This window comes from Moschus berezovskii, chromosome 4 (assembly GCF_049115385.1).
Source record: "Moschus berezovskii isolate FMDL1 chromosome 4, NW_MosBer_1.0, whole genome shotgun sequence".
Taxonomy (NCBI): Eukaryota; Metazoa; Chordata; class Mammalia; order Artiodactyla; family Moschidae; genus Moschus; species Moschus berezovskii.
Genome location: NC_142463.1, coordinates 88,325,409 through 88,345,852, shown reverse-complemented (window position 1 = coordinate 88,345,852; position 20,444 = coordinate 88,325,409). Strand labels below are relative to the sequence as shown.

Sequence of the window (20,444 nt, the reverse complement as noted above, 5' to 3'; positions counted from 1 at the left end):
CAATCAGGCGTAGCTAGGAGATTGCCGAGCTAGGGGAACCTGCGTGGGTGGAACTCGCAAGAAAAGGTGTGGCTGAGAAGAAAGCTGTCCAGAAGGCGTCCTTCGTGGCCATGGTAACCAATATCTTCTGGGTGCCCCTGCAGATTTAGTGCTAGGGCTAATCTGACCTGCTCCCGTCGTTGTGTTTGAAAAGGTAAAGTGAAAGAAAGTGAAGTCGCTCAGTCGTGTCCGATTCTTTGCGACCCTATGGACTGTAGCCTACCAGGCTCCTCCGTCCATGGGATTTTCCAGGCAAGACTACTGGAATGGATTGACATTTCCTTCTCCAGGGGATCCTCCCGACCCAGGAATTTAACCCGGGTCTCCTGGATTGTAGGCAGACGCTTTACCGTCTGAGCCGGAAAAGGTAAAGGCTTGCAGTTTTGCACTTTATTTTGCGCTGTGGCAGCTGCTCTGGTTGTGTGTGTGCAGCAGCCACCGGCAATGGAGAAGTCTCTCAAGCTTCCACGTAAGAGAACACAGACAACTGGGGTCCTGAGGCGACGCCTGCAGCCTCTGGGACTTCTTCTTGCTGCGCGGATCGTTCTTACTCCGTATGGAAATCTGCATAATGAGGTTGCATCTGAACTTTCAAATGAAATTAGGAACCTTATAACAAAAACAAGTTGCGTATTTCATGTGCTAAAGCTCCACGTTGTCGGGAAACGTTTTGGTAATTGCTGGTTTCTATGAATTTTTCTTTAAACTATCAGGATGGTCTCGGTTATCTCCTGTATTTAAATAAAGTGGGGCCACGTCGGACACTTTAGCCAGGAAACGGCGATATTGGGGCAGCCTTTCTCACACTTTCACAACTTGACGAAAAAAATACCTTCAGTTTAACGGTGGCGCAGAACGGAGGAGACAGAGCTACAGATCCCGTTTTGTACAGTGAAATCCTAAATTCACACAACTCGATCTTCTTTATTAGAGTCAGGGCGAAAGAGCGACTGGGTCATTCGAGGTTGAAATTGTAAGGTTACTGCTGGTCCGCGGTTGTCAAAGGCCTAAAGGGACCCTCAGCCCCTCTTGCTGCAGTGCCATCTGCTGGCTGCGACCTGCTTGGTTACGCCAAAGAAAAGCTACCAAAGCCTCCTAGGAGCTGGAGTAGAGGGGCAAGTCAAAAAAGGCCTAATGGAGGACAGACTTCTTGTGAAAATGCGCTTAAATGCAGAAACAAAGGAACAAAAAACGAAGACGACATACAGAACAAAATAAGACAAAGCAAATGATTTCGTGCCCATACACACAGACAAATCCCCCTGCCCCAAAGAACTTAGCGCTATCATTACTGGCCAAAGCTGGATAAAAACCCCAAACTATTCTATATTCTAAACAAATTCATGTTCACTAACTTAGACTGAACCATGTAGTTCATCTTCATCTTGAAAAATTCTCCTTTGTTGCATACTGTGGAACTGTGCTGTTCTCCTTGACCTGCACTTCATTGTTCTCTTTCAGTTCAGTTCAGTTCAGTCGCTCAGTCGTGTCAGACTCTTTGCGACCCGATAAGCTGCAGCATGCCAAGCCTCCCTGTCCAACACCAACCCCTGGAGTCCACCCAAACCCATGTCCATTGAGTCGGTGATGCCATCCAACCATCTCATCCTTTGTCGTCCCCTTCTCCTGCCCTCAATCCTTCCCAGCACCAGGGTCTTTTCAAATGAGTCAGCTCTTCGCATCAGGTAGCCAAAGTATTGGAGTTTCAGCTTCAACATCAGACCTTCCAATGAACACCCAGGACTGATCTTCTTTAGGATGGACTGGTTGGATCTCCTTGCAGTCCAAGGGACTCCCAAGAGTCTTCTCTTTACCCAGATTCTTTTTTTCCATGTAAATACAGATGTTCCTAAGATACCCACACCCTGTTTTTCTCACTATTAATTCTTCCTTGGTTCCATGGCTTCAACTATCACCTCTATGTAGAGTTTTGTGTTTCATTTTTGTTTTTTTGTCACTTGGCACAACTGGGCTCTCTGCAATGAAAGCATGGAGTCCTAAACCACTGCACTGCCAGGGAATTCCCTGTACAGAGGTCTTAAGTTGATGTCCTATCCAAGTTCCAGTCCTACATTTCTAGCAAATTTTCTTCTGACAACTGAAATGTTGAAAGTCAAACTTGCCCCTTCTGACTTTCCTGTTTCTATGATTAATATTCCTTTTCCCCTAATAACTGACTTTAGAATTCGTAAATTATCTTTTAATCAATTAACTCCTCTTTTTTTTTCACAAAATATTGTTCCCACTGCCCACTTTTCAATTCTACATCCATTAGTATAGTGGATGTTATCATTTCAGTCTTTCAGCATCAATTAAATCCTCATAACAATGAAAACTTACATTTGTATAACATTTTTGACCTTTTTGAAGCAAACATACTTTGTTATAATATTTAATCCTCACAGCTGTGTTATCACCCCTATTTTAGAGATAATCTAAGGCGTAGGGGAAGGACTGTTCAGTATCAGATTTGAACAGTAATTCTGGTCTTCTGAACTCAGAACTAGAAAATTTTGCTTCAAATCATGACTGTGGTTTCCTTGAACAGCAGCCTCTGCCTCCTGAATATATATCTAACTCCTTACCCTGCTATTCAAGGCCTTCCTGTATGCGGACTTCGAGCTTCAGCTGTGAAAAGACTTGTTCTGTGTTCTTCAGATGTACTCTTTGCTGTCACATTTCTGCTCATGATATCTGGTCTTTTGGAGGTAACTTCATCTCATTTTTCACTAGATGGAACACCACTCCAACTCTGAAAGATAAGTTTTTTTTCCCCAGTCACTCTCAGAGTTTAAGTTTTAGGATGAAGAAATCGTAGTTGAAGAACTAGGAAGGGTAATTAGTTGTTTACTTACTATTTCAAAGGACAGTGATGTTCCTCAGCATCTTACTGTTTCTTTTTTCCCACGTGTCTCTCTTTTTCTTTCCTACCCTTTCTTCCCACTCTTACATTTATTTCCTTCCTTCTCCCTCCACCATATTTTTTCTTTTCCATACTCAAAAAAGTGTTCTACCTTTTTTATTGAATAAAATGAGCCTCACCAGATTTTTATTTCAAAATTAGTTATACCAAGAATTTCATATTTTTAAAAATTATATTCTGCTTTCTCTCTGTAAAATTGGGTTATAATGATTGCTCCTTTCTAGGGTTATTAAAGGATTAAACAAACTACTGTTTACAACAATACGTGGCGTGAAGTATGTTCTCCATAAGTGTTAGGTATTACTGTTGTTCTTTGGTTTAAAAAATAATTATGATTGTCTACTCTGTGTTGGGCACTTTGCTAAATTTTGCAAGAATAGAGGCAAAAAAAAAAAAAAAGGGTCCCTGCTTTCAGGAAACAAAATATATTGGGGAAGATAGGTGAATAAACACATTTTAGTAGAGCACGGACATTATGCGTGAAAAGACATTATCTTTGATCTTCACAACTGCTTTGCAGAATAGTTATTCAGTGAGAAATCTGAAGCTCAAGGCACATGAGTGAGGTCACAGAGCTAGTCTGTCTGACTTCAAAGTTCCCTTCCCCTTGTTATCACACTGACTCACATTAGGATGCTGTCCACTGATACTGATCTTTAACGATCATGTTCCACGCATTAGTGTTTCTGTTGTCCTGAAAAGTCCCAAAGTCTCACGCTGAAGTCTAGGTCACTGGCTCTTGCAGCCCAAATGCAAGGAATAAATATAGCCCCACTGCCTGGGGACTCAATTCAGACAGTCCTTCGTCAGTTCATTTCAGCCTGCACTGGAGGACAGGCAGTTGTTGCCAAAGACCTGTCAGTCAAGAACAGTGGCCCGTTTGTTAAGACTGTTGCAGTGCCTGTGGCGAACACTAATCAGTCACGGGGACCATGACTGTGGCATTCTGGTTTAACCAAAGAGTAAGTCCAGTCCCAAAGGCACAGCTTGTAACAATAGCTTCATTTGAATCACAACGTATTTGAAAAGGGATGTCAAACAGGCATTAATTTATGCTTCAAATATTTGTTCTGGAACTTCTAAGTCTAAGGAATGTGCAAGCCTTTGGGAACTCAAAGGTGAATAAGAAACAGACTCTATTCTTAATAAGTTTTAAGATTTAGTGTATGAGACAAGCTGTGTGTATAAGTAATCAGAAAATACAGTAGAAAGAAGTGTTGAAGGAAAATGAAAAGTGCTCTGGGAGTGTAAGAGAGGAAGTGCTTTCAGCTGGAGAGCTCGAAAGGCTTGAGGGAGGAACAGACAGTTTAGCTGGACTTGAAAGGCATGTAGCATTTCAATAGAAAAGAAGGGTAGCCTAGTGGGAAAGTAGTGTAAGCAGAGCTTTGAAGATGGGCCAAGTTTGGGGCACAGCACCCTTTTCCCTTCCTCTTTCATTGCCTAACTCCAAACATCTCTCAGGTCTCAGCTCAAACATTATTTGCTCAAGGGAGGCTTTGCTGACCTTCTTGGGTCCCTTTTCCCATAAGCTTCTAAAACATACAGTACCTATTTCGTTCATGTCTCCCTCCTACACTGTAAGGTTCATGAACCTGAAACTGTGGTATTTATATTATGGTTTTTGCCACAGTCCCATTAAAGTGCTGTTCATCACTTAGTAAATATTTGTTGCATGAATAACTGACAGTGGCCTTGTGGAACTGGATTATAGAGTTTGTGAAGGTAATGCTGAAAAATAACTTATTGCAGCAGGTATTTATTGAGAAAAATCCACGTATAAATACACCCACACAGTTCAAACCTATGTTGTTCAAGGGTCGGCTGCATATTCTTCGTCTTCATTTTTCTTCTTCTGTTGCCTGGTAGACCATTTATTTTCTCTTTGTCCCTTGAAGTCTGTTTCTGAGGACCTACCCGATGCCTCCCTTCTCTCACTTTTGTTTCTATGCAGTGTCTAACTATCACTGCTGTGTTGATGTCCCCCGTGCCATTTTCTTAGTCCTGATTTCTCTGTGGATTTCCAGACCTGCACTTCCATTTGTCTACAGGACACCTCTGGACTCTTAAGTTCAGAGTGAATTCATCTCCTTCCGTTCCCTTCCCAATTGCTTTTCCATTTTACTTTCCGATTCATATTAATAGCGTTCCATCTGGATATAAACCTCTCTTTCCATAGCTCTCAGATGATTCAGGTGCAAAGTCCTGTGAATTCTATTCTAAAATTCCTCCATCTTAATTCAGGTTCTAATCAGCTCTCATCCTAGGTAGTCTCCCTGCTAACATGATCTCTTTTTTAAAGATGGGTCATGTGACTCTTCTGCTTAACAGTTTCTCAGGAACTCTGCACTTTGAATGAAGTTCAGTCTCTGAAGAGAACATTCAAGGCCACTCACAAACTCAGACTCCAGTTTCCTTCCAGCCTCATTTTCTGCATCTCCACCCAACAAACTTGACTCTGGCAACCCACCTGAAACATCTTGTAGAAGCACACCCTGCCTTTTCACTCTCTGGGCTTTTTTCTTTTTTAAATTTATTTGTTTTTCACACTTTAAACTTTTTATTTTGTATTGGGGTATAGCCGATTAACAATGTTGTGGTAGTTTCAGGTGAACAGTGAAAGGGACTCAGCCATACATACACATGTATTCTTTCTCCTCCAAATACCCTCACATCCAGGCTGGCATATAACAGTGAACAGAGCTCCATGTGCTGTACAGTAGGTCCTTGTTGGTTATCCATTTTAAATATAGCAGTGTGTACGTGACCTTCCCAGAGTCCCTAACTATCCCTTCCCCCCAGCAACCATAAATTCTTTTTCTAAGTCTGTGAGTCTCTTTCTGTTTTGTAAGTTCATTTGTGTCATTTCTTTTTAGATTCCACATATAAGGGATGTAAAAGGATGTTTCTCCTTCATCTGACTTATTTCACTCAGTATAACACTCTAGGTCCAGTCATGTTGCTGCAAATGACATTATTTCATTCTTTTTAATGGTTGAGTAATATTCTGTTGTGTATATGTACCACATTTTTATCCATTTTTCTGTCGATGGACATTTAAATTGCTTCCATGCCTTAGCTATTGTAAGCAGTGCTGCAGTGAACAGTGGGCTGAAAGTATCCTTTTGGATCATATTTTTCTCCAGATGTATGCCTAGGAATGGGATTGCAGGGTCATATGGAAGTCTGGGCTTTATTTCTGCTTTATTCACAACACTGAATTTTTCCCCTTTACATTTTGGATCTCAGGCTCAGAATGCTGACTTTATTCACACTGCACTGTTGATGACATTGTATTGTAATTGACTTTGCCCAAAAGTCCTTCACTTGTCATGTGTCTTATGTATTCTCTTTGTCCCTATTCTCATTTCTCCTCCCCTGCATCTGTTGCAGGATGAGGGACCCCTTCTAGGGCCCGAAACTGGGCTCTTGTCTAACACTCGGAAATGAATTGTCTGAGGAGACACATGTGCTGACAAAGCAAGACAAACCCTTTATTGGGAAAGGGTGCCCAGGCAGAGAGCAGTAGGGTAAGGGAACCCAGGAGAACTGCTCTGCCACGTGGTTCAGTCTCAGGTTTTATGTTGATGGGATTAGTTTCCGGGTTGTCTTTAGCCAATTATTCAGACTCAGAGTCCTTCCTGGTGGCGAACACATTACTCAGCCAAGATGGATGCCAGTGGGAAGGATTCTGGGAAATGGCTGGACACGTGGTGTCTCCTTTTGACCTTTCCCGAACTCTTCTGGTTGGTGGTGGCTTATTAGTTCTGTGTTTCTTGGCAGGACCTCCTGTCATAAGACAACTCATGCAAATGGTTACTAGGGTGCCTGGCCAGGGTGGGTGGTTTGAGTCAGTGTGCTTCCCCTAACACAACCTTTCTAATGTATTTGATGTCTATGCTTTTTTTATATGATCCTATAAAAATATGTATTTTGTGTATGTATGTGTGTGTCTGGTCTTTTGTTATATTCTTTTGTATTTCTTACTTTTGAATTTAGCACTATATTTCTAAGCTCTATCTATGTTGCTAGTCTATTGCTTCTGATTGTTGCATAGTATGCCTTGGTGCACATCCAGCACATTTTACCTATCCATTTCCCTCATAATGAACACTGTGGATATTTTATACATGATTCCCTGGACAAGGCCAGTGTTTCATCAATACCTAACATAGTAGTTCTCAACCCTTTCAGACCCAACAATCCTCCTTAAACAAAAAATAGAATGTCTCCTTTATTATTCTGAAATGAAATTCACAATTAATATAACCTACTGCGGTAGGCAGCCTCTCAGATGTTTGCCTCCTGCTAGTCACATCCTTCACTTTCACTTTTCACTTTCACACATTGGAGAAGGAAATGGCAACCCACTCCAGTGTTCTTGCCTGGAGAATCCCAGGGACGGGGGAGCCTGGTGAGCTTCCGTCTATGGGGTCACACAGAGTCGGACACGACTGAAGTGACTTAGCAGCAGCAGCAGCAGCAGTCACATCCTTGTGTAATCCTCTCTTCTTGAGTGTGGGCTGCACTTCTAGTGAATAGCATAGAAGAGGTGGAATGTCATTTAGGTTAGGTTAGGTTACCAAAAAGCTGTAGTCTTGGGTGTTCTTCCTGGCTCTCTCCCTCACCTGCTCTGAGAGAAGCCAGCTGCCGTGTTGTCAGCTACCCTAGGAAGTTGACGTGGCAAGGAATGGAGGGAGGGATCTGGTGATAGCCAGTGAGGAACTGAGGCCCTTAATCTGACAAACTGAAGTAACAGAATCCTGCTGACAACAATGTGTGTGATTTTGGAAGTGGATCCTTCCCCATCAATACTTCAGATCAGACTGAGGCCCAAAAAACACCTTGACTGCAACATAAGGACCTTGAGCCAGAGGTGTCCATCTGAATTGCACTCAGATTCCTGACCCTTAGAAACTGTGTGATAAATGGTCACTGTTTCAAACCAAGTTTGGGGATAATTTGTTTCACAGTAATAACTAACCTAACTATCCACAGAACTACAAAACTACAAAATGTAAAGTCCTCACTATTATATAAAGGTAAAATAAAGATAGTAAATTATAATAATATGTGTTTCAATCAGGTTTCCCGGCTGGCTCAGTGGTAAAGAATCCACCTATCAATGCAAAAGATGCGGGTTCAATCCCTGGGTCAGGAAGCTCTCTTGGAGGAGGAAATGCTACCCACTCCAGTCTTCTTGTCTGGAAAATCCCATGGACAGAGGACCCCGGTGGGCTAAAGTCCATGGGGTCGCACAGAGTCGGACACAACTGAGTAACTAACACTTTCCCTTTTTTTCAGTATCAGACCCCACTGATCAAGGGGTCAGTCCTACAAGAGTGCTCCTAACTTTAGATGCCAATGGATAGTAGTAAGGCCCCAGGCTACCCACAACTTCTGTCTGACTTGGCTAAAAATCAAAGTCTTCCATGACCTCCTCCCCCTTGGATTTGGTTATTTCCTAGAACAACTCACAAAATTCAGGGAAACACATTTGTCAGTTTATTGAAGGGTGTCCTAGAGGGCACAGGTGAAGAGACACATGGGACGAGGTCTGGGAGGGTCCTGAGAACAGAGCTTCTGCCTCCATGAAGTTGGCGTGCATCAGCCTCCAGGCAAGTGGATGTGTTCCACAACCTGGACACTCTCTGAACCTCCTACTACTGGAACTGTGGTGCCTTGTGTAGGTTTGATTCATTACTAATTCCATTTCTAGTTCCTATCCCCTCCTCTGGAGAGGGCTGACAATTCCAAGCTTCTAACCATGGCTTGGTTTTTCTGGTGACCAGCTCCCATCCAAGAGCCATCCAGGAGCCCACCCAGAGTTGCCTCATTGGAACAAAAGATGCTCCTAATGCTGTTATCACTAGGGAATTTACAAGGATTTTAGTAGCCCTGTGTGTGTGTGTATGTTGAGGGATTGTAGACCAGCTCTAGAAGAGAACTGTCCTAGTGCTCATCTTTGCTGTTGTTCAGTTGCTAAGTCATAACTGACTCTTGGTGACCCTATGGACTGCAGCACACCAAGCCTCCCTGTCTGCTCTTATCACCTAACAAGTAAGAAGCGTTTTAGGAGCTCTGGGCCAGGAAAGCAGGCGGAGGAGGGAGGAGGTGGTTTGGGCAGAGACCAATATATATACTTTCTACTATCTCATAGTTGCATTCCAGGAAAATTCAATGTACCTTAAAAGCATAGGAAAATGCTTTGTATTTATATATTGACAAAGTTATGTTTCAGACCTAGCTAATTATGAGCAGATTTTTTTATACACGGGGATGTTTAGCAGGACATTCAGAAATACTGTATTGTGAAGCAATCTTTCCCTGCATGACATCATCTCTTGTATACCTAACTTTAGCCTTCTAATGCCCATGGTTTTCCCAAGCACTGTTCTGTTTAAAAAGAACAACAGACAAACCCATAAAAATTAAATCTTCAGTCTAAGGGGAGATAACACTCCCTTGAGAACTGTAGCGAAGTACAATACCCCCAATAACCAATAAAGATGTTGGTATAAATCATGTGTGTGTTAATTGCTCAGCTGTGTGCGACTCTTTGCAACCCCGTGGACTGTAGCCTTACAAACAGCTGTGAAAAGAATAGAAGCAAAAAGCAGGGGAGAAAAGGAAAGATATACCCATTTGAATGCAGAGTTCCAAAGGATAGCAAGGAGAGATAAGAAGGCCTTCCTCAGCGATCAATGCAAAGAAATAGAGGAAACAATAGAATGGGAAAGACTGGAGATCTCGTCAAGAAAATTAGAGATACCAAGGGAACACTTCATGCAAAGATGGGCTCAATAAAGGACAGAAATGGTATGGACCTAACAGAAGCAGAAGATATTAAGAAGAGGTGGCAAGAATACACAGAAGAACTGTACAAAAAAAGATCTTCACGACCAAGATAATCACGATGGTGTGATCACTCACCTAGAGCCAGACATCCTGGAATGTGAAGTCAAGTGGGCCTTAGGAAGCATCACCACGAACAAAGGGAGTGGAGGTGATGGAATTCCAGTTGAGCTATTTCAAGTCCTGAAAGATGATGCTGTGAAAGTGCTGCACTCAATATGCCAGCAAATATAGAAAACTCAGCAGTGGCCATGGGACTGGAAAGGTCAGTTTTCATTCCAATCCCAAAGAAAGGCAATGCCAAAGAATGCTCAAACTACCACAAAAAGTAAAGTAATGCTTAAAACTCTCCAAGCCAGGCTTCAGCAATATGTGGACTGTGAACTTCCAGATGTTCAAGCTGGTTTTAGAAAAGGCAGAGGAATCAGAGATTAAATTGCCAACATCCGCTGGATCATCAAAAAAGCAAGAGAGTTCCAGAAAAACATCTATTTCTGCTTTATTGACTATGCCAAAGCCTTTGACTGTGTGGATCACAACAAACTGTGGAAAATTCTGAAAGAGATGGGAATACCAGACTACCTGACCTGCCTCTTGAGAAACCTGTATGCAGGTCAGGAAGCAAGAGTTAGAACTGGACATGGAACAACAGACTGGTTCCAAATAGGAAAAGGAGTACGTCATGGCTGTATATTGTCACCCTGCTTATTTAACTTCTATGCAGAGTACATCATGAGGAACGCTGGCCTGGAAGAAGCACAAGCTGGAATCAAGATTGCTGGGACAAATATCAATAACGTCAGATACGCAGATGACACCACCCTTATGGCAGAAAGTGAAGAGGAACTCAAAAGCCTCTTGATGAAAGTGAAAGAGGAGAGTGAAAAAGTTGACTTAAGGCTCAACATTCAGAAAACTAAGATCATAGCATCTGGTCCCATCACTTCACGGGAGATAGATGGGGAAACAATGGAAACAGTGTCAGACTTTAATTTTTGGGCTCCAAAATCATTGCAGATGCTGATTGCAGCCATGAAATTAAAAGACGCTTACTCCTTGGAAGGGAAGTTATGACCAACCTAGACAGCATATTAAAAAGCAGAGATGTTACTTTGTCAACAAAGGTCCATCTAGTCAAGGCTATGGTTTTTCCGGTAGTCATGTATGGATGTGAGAATTGGACTACAAGGAAAGCTGAGCACCGAAGCATTGATGCTTTTGAACTGTGGTGTTGGAGAAGACTCTTGAGAGTCCCTTGCACTGCAAGGAGATCCAACCAGTCCATCCTTAGGGAGATCAGTCCTGGGTATTCATTGGAAGGACTGATGTTGAAGCTGAAACTCCAATACTTTGCCCTTCTGATGAGAAGGGGTGACTCATTTGAAAAGACCCTGACGCTGGGAAAGATTGAGGGCAGGAGGAGAAGGGGACGACAGAGAATGAGAGGGTTGGATGGCATCACCGACTCAATGCATATGAGTTTGAGTCAACTCTGGGAGTTGGTGATGGACAGGAAGGCCTGCCGTTCTGCAGATCACGGGGTCGCAGAGTCGGACACGACTGAGCAACTGAAGTGAACTGGACTGCAGCCCGCCAGGCTCCTTTGTCCTTGGGATTTCCCAGGCAAGAATAGTGGAGTGGTTTGCCATTTCCTTCTCCAGGGGATCTTCCCTACACAGAGATCGGACCCAGGTCTTCCACTGAAAGCAGATTCTTTACCATCTGAGTCGCCAGGGAAGCCCTGGTAATAAATCATAGAGGAACTCTAAGTTGTTCAAAATGTTTAAATTCACCCCTGTCTAGCCCCTCAATGATCCAAAGCTCCGCAGTACCGAGTCAGGAAGCGGTGATCTGATACGCAAGTTCAAGGTGACAACGAGATACACGCCACCTAGCTCATCCCTTTTCTATGCTAATATTGAAGGCCTACTTTCGGAGACTTTATCTTTCCGGGTTCAGGTTTCACAGCAGGGCGGGACGCGCTTGTTTCTCTTCCATAGGTGTGGTTCCGCTAGGCCCCGCCCCGGCCCCGCCCGTCACCGGAAATGAGGCAGCGGAAGTAGTAAAAAGCTCTCCGTGGGAGGAGGGCTCGCCGCGGAGCTGGCTGGCTGGTGGGATGGCAGATGAGGAAGAGGATCCCACCGTGAGTGACCGCCTCTGTTCCAACCCGGTTTTTCATTTACTATCTCTAGCACAGTAGCGGAAGCAAAGTGGAGAATTGGGTTTCTTTACCTCAGTGATTCCGCCGAGAGGTTCGGGACTTCACCCCGGGCTAGCCTTTTTCTTCTGATTCATCCTTTGAGTACGCGGGGCAGGAGGAGTAGGTGGCTCCCCGCCCTTTACTTTTGGCTCTTATTTGCCAGATGCCCTTTGAATCACCTAGAGAATCATCAGAGGGCAAAGCTTGTATTTGTTAGGGCTCATTATGCAACAACAATTCAAGTGCTAAGAAAACTGTATACTTACTGTAAAGTAGTGGAAAAATGATGGACTCAAGTCACTGAGCAAGTAATTGAGCCTCAGTTTTCATGTCATAAAATAGGCTTAAGGTTTACTTGAGGCAAGTTCTTAGCACTGTGTAGGAAATGCTTAACAAATACTAATTTTGCTTGCTTTCATTCAATATCAACTCTTTTAATAGTAAAACTATCTAGAAATAGGCCAACTTAGTTTTAAAAAAAGAATGTGTGGTCGTTGGAACTCCCCCAGGAGAGGCAGTACGATTGTTAGGGGCATTGTCGAAGCCACTCCTGCGTGAGTCTGAAGTTGAGCGAGATAGTTTTAATGCCCACAAAATGCTAAAGTTTCATTGTTTTTTGCTGCTTGCTTTAGGCTTTCTGGCATGATATTAGTGTTGAAGATGTAAAAAATTAAATTTAATTATTAAAGTGTCAGACACACTTTGACATATCTATACATTTTAACTTGCAGTTTGAGGAAGAAAATGAAGAAATTGGAGGAGGTGCAGAAGGTGGACAGGGTAAAAGAAAGAGACTTTTTTCTAAAGAATGTAAGTAGTACTTGACAATGATTTTTTAATAGTTTCCTTGCAAAGACAGTATTCTCAGACTTGTGTATAAATTCTGTTTAACCTGTGATTCATAGATAGTAATGATCCTAACGCCAATATATGTGTCTATTTATGGGCTCACACACGCATACATTTTTAAATTTTTTAAGAAAATTCATGTGATCAGTGTTTCTATTCAGGTTCTAAGTAAGAACGTACTTCCGTTAGTTTACCTGACCTTTGCCTTTCATCAGCTGGAACAGGGACTCCTTTGACTGTAAGCCGAAGGTTCTGTTGGACGCTGAACAGGTCTGAGGGCAGGAATTAAATTGGGGCTTTGAACTAAGGCAATGGACAAGGCAGGAAGATGGTGAACAATGTGAGGCAGTCCAGTGGCATGGAGATCATAAAGTTTTGGGTCTGTTCTCTTCCCTCAGTAGACAGGTTTGACCTTTTGTGGCAGTAGCAAGAAGAGCTGCTTCTACTCCTGATGATTCCATGAGAACATGCTCTCCATCTCCCAATCCTGATCCTTTATATGTAGTTATGGCTGTGTGTCAATCAGGCAACACATGGAACACCTCGTTTACTTATGCCAGTTCCGATATAAGCAGTTCCTAAATGCCCTTGAAACTAGAGTCAAGTAGTTTGTCTTTTTTAAGCCATTTAAATCCTTTTGTATATCTCAATTGCAATGAGTTGACCACTCATTATTCCATCTCTGATGTTGTTTACTCTATTTATATATGGTTTTACTTCTTATGGAGACTTCCGTGTAGCTCAAACCGTGAAGAATCTGCCTGCAAGGCAGGAGACCAGGGTTCGATCCCTGGGTTGGGAAGTTCCTCTGGAGGAGGGAATGGCACTCCATTCTAGTATTCTTGCCAGGAGAGTTCCATGGACAGAGAAGCCTGGCAGGCTACAGCCCTTGGGGTCGCAGAGAGTCACATGACTGAGTGACTAACACAGTTACTTCTTAGGTAGGCATAAGAGGATTACCACACCAGAGCGTTGCAGAGTAATGCTTGCATACTTCTTACCAGACCCTTTGTTCCACTTGGATTTCTTTATTTTTATGATGATAAGAATTTGGAATATTCACAGCTGTTTCTTTATCTTACATGAATTTTCATGTATCTTTTTTGACCCAGATCTGTTCTCCTAGACCTTCTTTGTTTTAAACAAAATTTTTGCTAATATAACACAAGATTTCAAAGCATTCACTTCTCTATTTGTTTATGTCTTTACAGACTCTTTAACCAAATACAGTTTACATACTTCCTATCTAATAGGTTTTTCCTTTTCCAGTGAAGTATATTTCCCTACTGATGAATTCTCCCCATCACAATGTTAATGACAGTATTTTCCTCAAAATATTTTAAGAGAAAATATTAAATTTATGGTGGAGAATCCAGTCCTGGCAGACATTACTTTAGTCAGGTGATCAAAGTTAGTATCACCAGTAATATGTTGACATAGGTACCCCTGATATGGTGCATTAAGAGGTACATCATCACTGTGATTCCCTTTCTAGTAATGCATAACCACAACCTAATCATGAGGAAACATCAGACAAACCGAAGCTGAAGGACACGCTCCAAGATAACTGACCAGTATTCTTCAGAAGTGTCAAGGTTGTAAAAGACAAGGAAAGTTTGAGGAACTGTTACAGAACAGAGGAAAGTAAGGAGATACAACAACTAAATAGTGTGGGATCCTGGAACAGAAAAATACAGTAGTGGAAATCCTGGTACAATCTGAGTAAGTTCTGTACTTGTACCAGCGTTAATTTCTTAGTTTTGAGAAATGTCTTTGGTTGGGTAAGATGTTAACATAAGGGGAAACTGGATATAGGAATTCTGGAACTCCATGCTATTTTTGCAGCCCTTCTTTAAGTCTGAAATTATCTTAAAAACAATAAAAGCAATTTCTTTCTAGAATCCCAAAAAAGAGAGAAGGGAGAAAATATTGGCTCTTGGGTTCGTTTTCTCCCTCCTGTATCTGAACCTAAAGATTCTTGCCAGGATAAACCCTCCGGGGCACTTCTCTATCCCAGATTGGCTTCGGGGTCATCCCTTTCTTTTCTCCTTTCTTTTCTTCCAGAGCTCTGGTCTGCTTTCTTCTTAGTTCTGCCTGCTTTCACTTCTCCTAAGTAGGAATTACTCGTTTTTTTTTAGGAATTATTCTTAATGTACTCCTTCCTACTTTTAGAAGTGTTCTGGGAGTCCCTTCTTTTTTTTTTCTTTTATTATTTATATATTTGGCTGTGCTGGCTCTTTGTTGCTGCACTCTGGATCTTTAGGTGCAGCATGTGGGATTTACATGTGGGGTCAGGGTCAGTTCCCTGACCAGGGATGGAATCTGGGCCCCCTGTATTGGGAGCATGGAGTGTCTTAGTCACTGGACCACCAGGGAAGTCCCCCCCACCTTTTTTTTTAAACATAAAACTTACATACAGTGAATTATACTAATCTTTACTGAACAGCTTGATGAATTTTATATATACTTATAACCAGCAGTCAGATCAAAATAGAAAACATTTCTAACATGACAGAATTTCTTAGTATTTATATACCCCTTTAGGGCTTCCCTGATGTCTCAGATGGTAAAGAATCTGCCTGCAGTGAGGGAGACCTGGGTTCAATCCCTGGGTTGGGAAGATCCCCTGGAGGAGGGCATGGCAACCCACTCCAGTATTTTTGCCTGGAGAATTCCCATGGATAGAGGAGCCTGGCAGGCTACAATCCATGGGGTTGCAGAGTCGGACATGACTGAGCGACTAAGCACACACACATACACATATATACCATACCCCTTTGAGAATCTGATACAAATTGATTCTTTTTCCAGAAAAAGGGCACACACAAATAATGTATAAAATTTTTCCATATAATTTCAGTAGGGTTCCAGGACTTCTCAAAGCTTGTCTGTGGACTGATTGGGAATTTATAGACTATAGGATAAGAATCCATATGGAATCCCATCTGCCCTAAATTACTAAGAAATGTAACTGTTGTGGGTAGGAGTATAGATTCTGGAGCCAGATCCTCTGAGTTTAAATTCAAGTTCAATCTCACTATCTGTGTGACCTTGGGTAAATTACTTAACTCTGTGCCTCAGTTTTCTCATCTGTATGTAATGGGGATAATAGTAGTTTCTATTTCAAAGGATTTTCATGGGGATTAAATGAGCTTACAACAATGGCTGGCGTGTAGTAAGGGATATGTAAATGGTTGGGGCAAAGACTTGAATTACTGTGATAGTGAATGGTTTGCCTTGGAAACAAACCAAGATCATCCTATTGTTTTTGAGGTTGTACCCAAGTACTGCATTTTGGACTCTTGTGTTGATTATGAGGGCTTCTCGATTCCTTCTGTGGCATTCTTGCCCACAGTAGTAGATAGAAAGGTCATCTGAATTAAATTCGCCCTCTCCTGTCCATTTTAGTTCACTGGTTCCTAAGATGTTGGTGTTTACTCTTTGCTATCTCCTGCTTGACCACGTCCAGTTTACCTTGATTCATGGACCTAGCATTCCATGTTCCTATGCAATACTGTTCGTTACAACATTGGATTTTGCTTTCATCACCAGACACATCCACAACTGAGTGTTGTTTCCCCTTTGGCCCAGCTGCTTCATTCTTTCTGAAGCTATTAGTAGTTGTCCTTCCCAGTAGCATATTGGATACCTTCCGACCTGGGGGACTCATCTTTCGGTGTGATATCTTCTTTGCTTTTTTATACAATTCATAGGGTTCTCAATGGCAAGTATGCTGGGGTAGTTTGCTCTTCTTTCCTCCACTGGATCACGTTTTGTCAGAACTCTCCACTATGGCCCATCCAACTTGCATGGCCCAGCGCACATGACTCAGCCTAATTGAGGTATGAAAGCCCTTTCACCACTAGAAGACAGTGATCCATGAAGGGGTTTACCTATTAGGAGTTACTTTTATTACTTTGTATTATACTTTTCTTCTCTTTTGCTTTTTCTATGAAGCCTAAAAGGGCTTCGCTGGCAGTTGCTTTGATCCAGGGAATAAAATGTCAATATTCTGTATTATAAGCTCTTGCTTTCTCCTTTTGATTAACCAGTTCTTCCTATAAGAAGGTAATTGGAGCTTTCTCTTATGTCCTCTTCCTTATAGTTGTATCAAAGGATTTTGCCTTCTTTTTTCCAGCCCTCCTCCCCCCAGAAACATAGCTAAACCATTGCTACTCATCCTTTTCCTGCCAAGAAATTTCCTACTTAAAGGGATTCTGGGGTTGTTGGTGAGTAGATAATAGAGGTTAGAGAAGAGTATTGATATCAGGGTCCAGTAGGTAGGTGAGAAGGGGAGTTTCTACCTAGGGAAGGCTAGGTAAGAACAGTTGGTTATGAGCTAGTGATTAATACCTTTCACACCAAAATTCATACTTGGAGACAACAAATATAATGTAAATATACTGTTATGCCAATATCTTCTATACCTTGGTTCAATTCTAATATGAAAAAAGTGTAAGTCAAGTTTTTTTAAGTAAACAAAAATGATTGTTCTTTTTACAGTACGGTGTATGATGTATGGGTTTGGAGATGACCAGAATCCATATACTGAATCAGTAGATATTCTTGAAGATCTTGTCATAGAGTTCATCACTGAAATGGTAAGTTTTTTTTTTAATTCATCTTAGTTAACTGAGGAATGGCTTTGAAATTCTAACTTTTAGAATAGAACTGTGACATTCTTTTGAAAAACTATTCATTTGAGTGCCTATTTTGTGGAAGTTACTAGTTACCGTTTATCATTAAGGATGGAGAGAGATATACATGTGTGTATATGGGTATACGGAGTTTGACTGTGTTCAGTTCCTATGAATTTTTATCCTTTGTTTTGGATTATTTCCTTCATAAAGAATAATAGAAGTAAAACTACTGGGTCAGAGAGTATGCATTTTTAAAAATCTTTTTCTGCTTATAAGAGTTAATATTAAATTTAAAAAGTATTAAAGAGTGCCCAGAAGAAAATAAAAAGCTATAACCCTTCTACCAAGGGATAACTGATGCTGAGATTTTTGTGAATATTCTTTTGTCTTTTTACACATATTTTAAAACTTTACAAAATTGAAATCCTGTAGTACATACAGTCGTAGAGTCTGCTTTTTCACTTGGGTAAGTCTACCACGTTTTCCTTGTGTCACTGCATAATACTTTTAATATTTTTGATGGCTTCACAATATTCATTGACTAGATGTACTCAGATTTGTTCAATGCCTTATTAAATATTTAGTTTCTTTTTTTTTAGTCATTAGAAATAATGCTGCAAGGAGTTTTTGGTTTTGCACAGTATGACTATGTAATGGTAGGGAATGAGATTTGTCTAAAGGAAAGCCACCAATATTTATTAGCTACCAAGATGGACACAAAGTTTAAATGAAGTGGGTGGTTACAGAGAAATTACAAAATCATTTTATACAAATAAAGATCAACTATGTATATCAAAATACAAAAAGAAACATCAGTGGATTTGATAGTTTTAATGTCTTTATTGTAAAAAATGTCTTTTTAATCTCTGAAACATTGCTTATAATGGTAGAAAGTGGACAAAAAACATTAATAGGAAGTTCACAAATGAATAGCTATAATTAGAAGAGAAGGCTTCAAACTCACCAGCATTATAGTTAAAAAAATAAAATGTTAGATTTTTGAAAAATTAATTGAATTTAATATGTTTCTTTGTAATAGACTCATAAAGCAATGTCAATTGGAAGACAAGGTCGGGTACAAGTTGAAGATATCGTCTTCTTGATTCGAAAGGACCCAAGAAAGTTTGCTAGAGTTAAAGACTTGCTTACTATGAATGAAGAATTGAAACGCGCTAGAAAAGCATTTGATGAAGCAAACTATGGATCTTGACACCTTTTGTACTTTCTGAAGCTTCATTATCTTCTGGGGAAGCCATACTTAATAACTGTTTTCCACAGTAAGGCCCCGATACCTAACCATGTGAATGAAAAATGGAGAACCACAAAGTTTTCAGGCTTTATTTTCACGTTTTCAATTTTAGAGTGATATGTGAGCCTTTAATTGCCTGCCATTATATTCAGTTCAGTCGCGTCCGACTCTCCGCGAACCCATGAATCACAGAACTCATGAATCACAGCACGCCAGGCCTCCCTGTCCATCACCAGCCATTATATTACCCTACTTGAATTACATATTAGATTTTAATGACCACATGTAAGTCAAAGTACCTTTGGTTTCCAAACCATTCAGTTTCTTCTGACTCTTGACCATCTCAATGATGAATTAATATTTATGTATTGTAAATATTATGTGCCATTGTAGGTTGTACTGTAGCTGTTTAATATGTGAAATCTAAATGGCACCTTTGATAGCTAAGATGTATTTCATGTATTTCTAAAGCTTTTAGACCACAGTAGTGTAAGTTATTAAAAGATGGTGAAGTGGTTTGTGTTTCTTTAAGGAGAAAATGATATTAGAAAATATAGCCTTTTGTAGGAGTGTTTATTTGTCTTAAGATGATTTAATATTCTTCTTTAGATAACAAGAGTGATTTAATTTTTTATTTTTTGAGAAACTAAGAATTTCCTATGAATGGTTCTGTGTTGGAAGACATACTGGATTAAAAATCTTTGGGGTTTATAATACACTGTTTGTCAGATTTTAAAAGAACTCATTTCCCCAAGTCAGATTAAAACTTCTCAAAGTGCTTTCAGTAGCAGGAATGGCATTGCTGTAAAGTTGATGGCAGGTAAGCATTTGGGGTAGTGTCTTATTAACATATTTGTTAGTATTTATTTATTGTGAAAATGTATACTTGACTAAAACCATGTGTGGCTATGGAAACCATATTTTTTTTGTAGTTCACAAGTTTTGTGTGTATTCAGCTCATTGTATTATTCTTGCACTTAGCTGAAAGTAAGGATTAAAATTGCATTTAAAGGGATCACTGGATACTACTCTTTGTGAAACTGTTCTGTGTACTGCTTGTAAGCATTATCTATGAATCAGTACTTAGGAATATTTCACTTTTTTAACCTATCAATATAGAGAATAAAGTATGAAAAATTAAAAAGATTACTGTTTGAGTTTGACTATATGATTCATCAGCTTTTCTCTCCCTTATAATTCACTAAAAACTTTTTTTTCTGTATTGTAATGTTCCTGAATTGATTATGAGATTCAAGATACCTGGGCTGATATTTTTATTTTGAAAAAGCAAAAACCAGTTAAAAATCTACTTTAAACTGAAATCAGGTTTGAGAGTGGAATAATAAAAGATCAGTATATTACTATTTTTGTTAGTCAGAGTCTGCTTGACCCTGAAGAAGTACCTGGTGGTAACTGGCAGTAGGGGAGTTATACGGTGCCTGTATTAGTCAGCTTGGGCACCTGTAACAAAAATGTCAGACTGAGTGGCTGGCTTAAACAATGGAAATTTATGTTTTCACAGTTCTGGAGATTGGAAGTCTTGAGATCAGGGTGCCAACAGGTCAGGTACTGGTAAGGAGTCTTCCTGGACTGCAGATATCTGCCTTCTCCCTGTGCTCACATGGCTGAGAGAGACCTCTCTTGTTTCTCTCTGTTATAAGGCCACCAGTTCTGTGGGATAAAGGTTCCAAC

General features: G+C 40.7%; 1 protein-coding gene across 4 annotated transcripts; it reads left to right on the top strand.

The window, feature by feature from the left end:
* The first annotated feature begins 11,869 nt into the window (after positions 1-11,869).
* On the top strand, positions 11,870-20,017 carry TAF13 (TATA-box binding protein associated factor 13). Of its 4 annotated transcripts, none has more exons than XR_016037238.1 (5): positions 11,909-11,957; positions 12,746-12,824; positions 14,359-14,585; positions 17,367-17,464; positions 18,543-18,584. XR_016037238.1 is itself a non-coding variant. In XM_055403328.2 (4 exons), the coding sequence occupies exons 1-4, from the start codon at positions 11,931-11,933 to the stop codon at positions 18,711-18,713; spliced, it is 375 nt and encodes a 124-aa protein (XP_055259303.1). In that variant the 5' UTR covers positions 11,870-11,930; the 3' UTR covers positions 18,714-20,017. The 4 variants fall into 4 exon arrangements, 1 of the variants encoding a protein (XP_055259303.1); XR_016037237.1 differs by having other exon boundaries at positions 14,359-16,705; positions 18,543-18,574; XM_055403328.2 differs by lacking the exon at positions 14,359-14,585 and having other exon boundaries at positions 11,870-11,957; positions 18,543-20,017.
* The last annotated feature ends 427 nt before the right edge of the window (positions 20,018-20,444 follow it).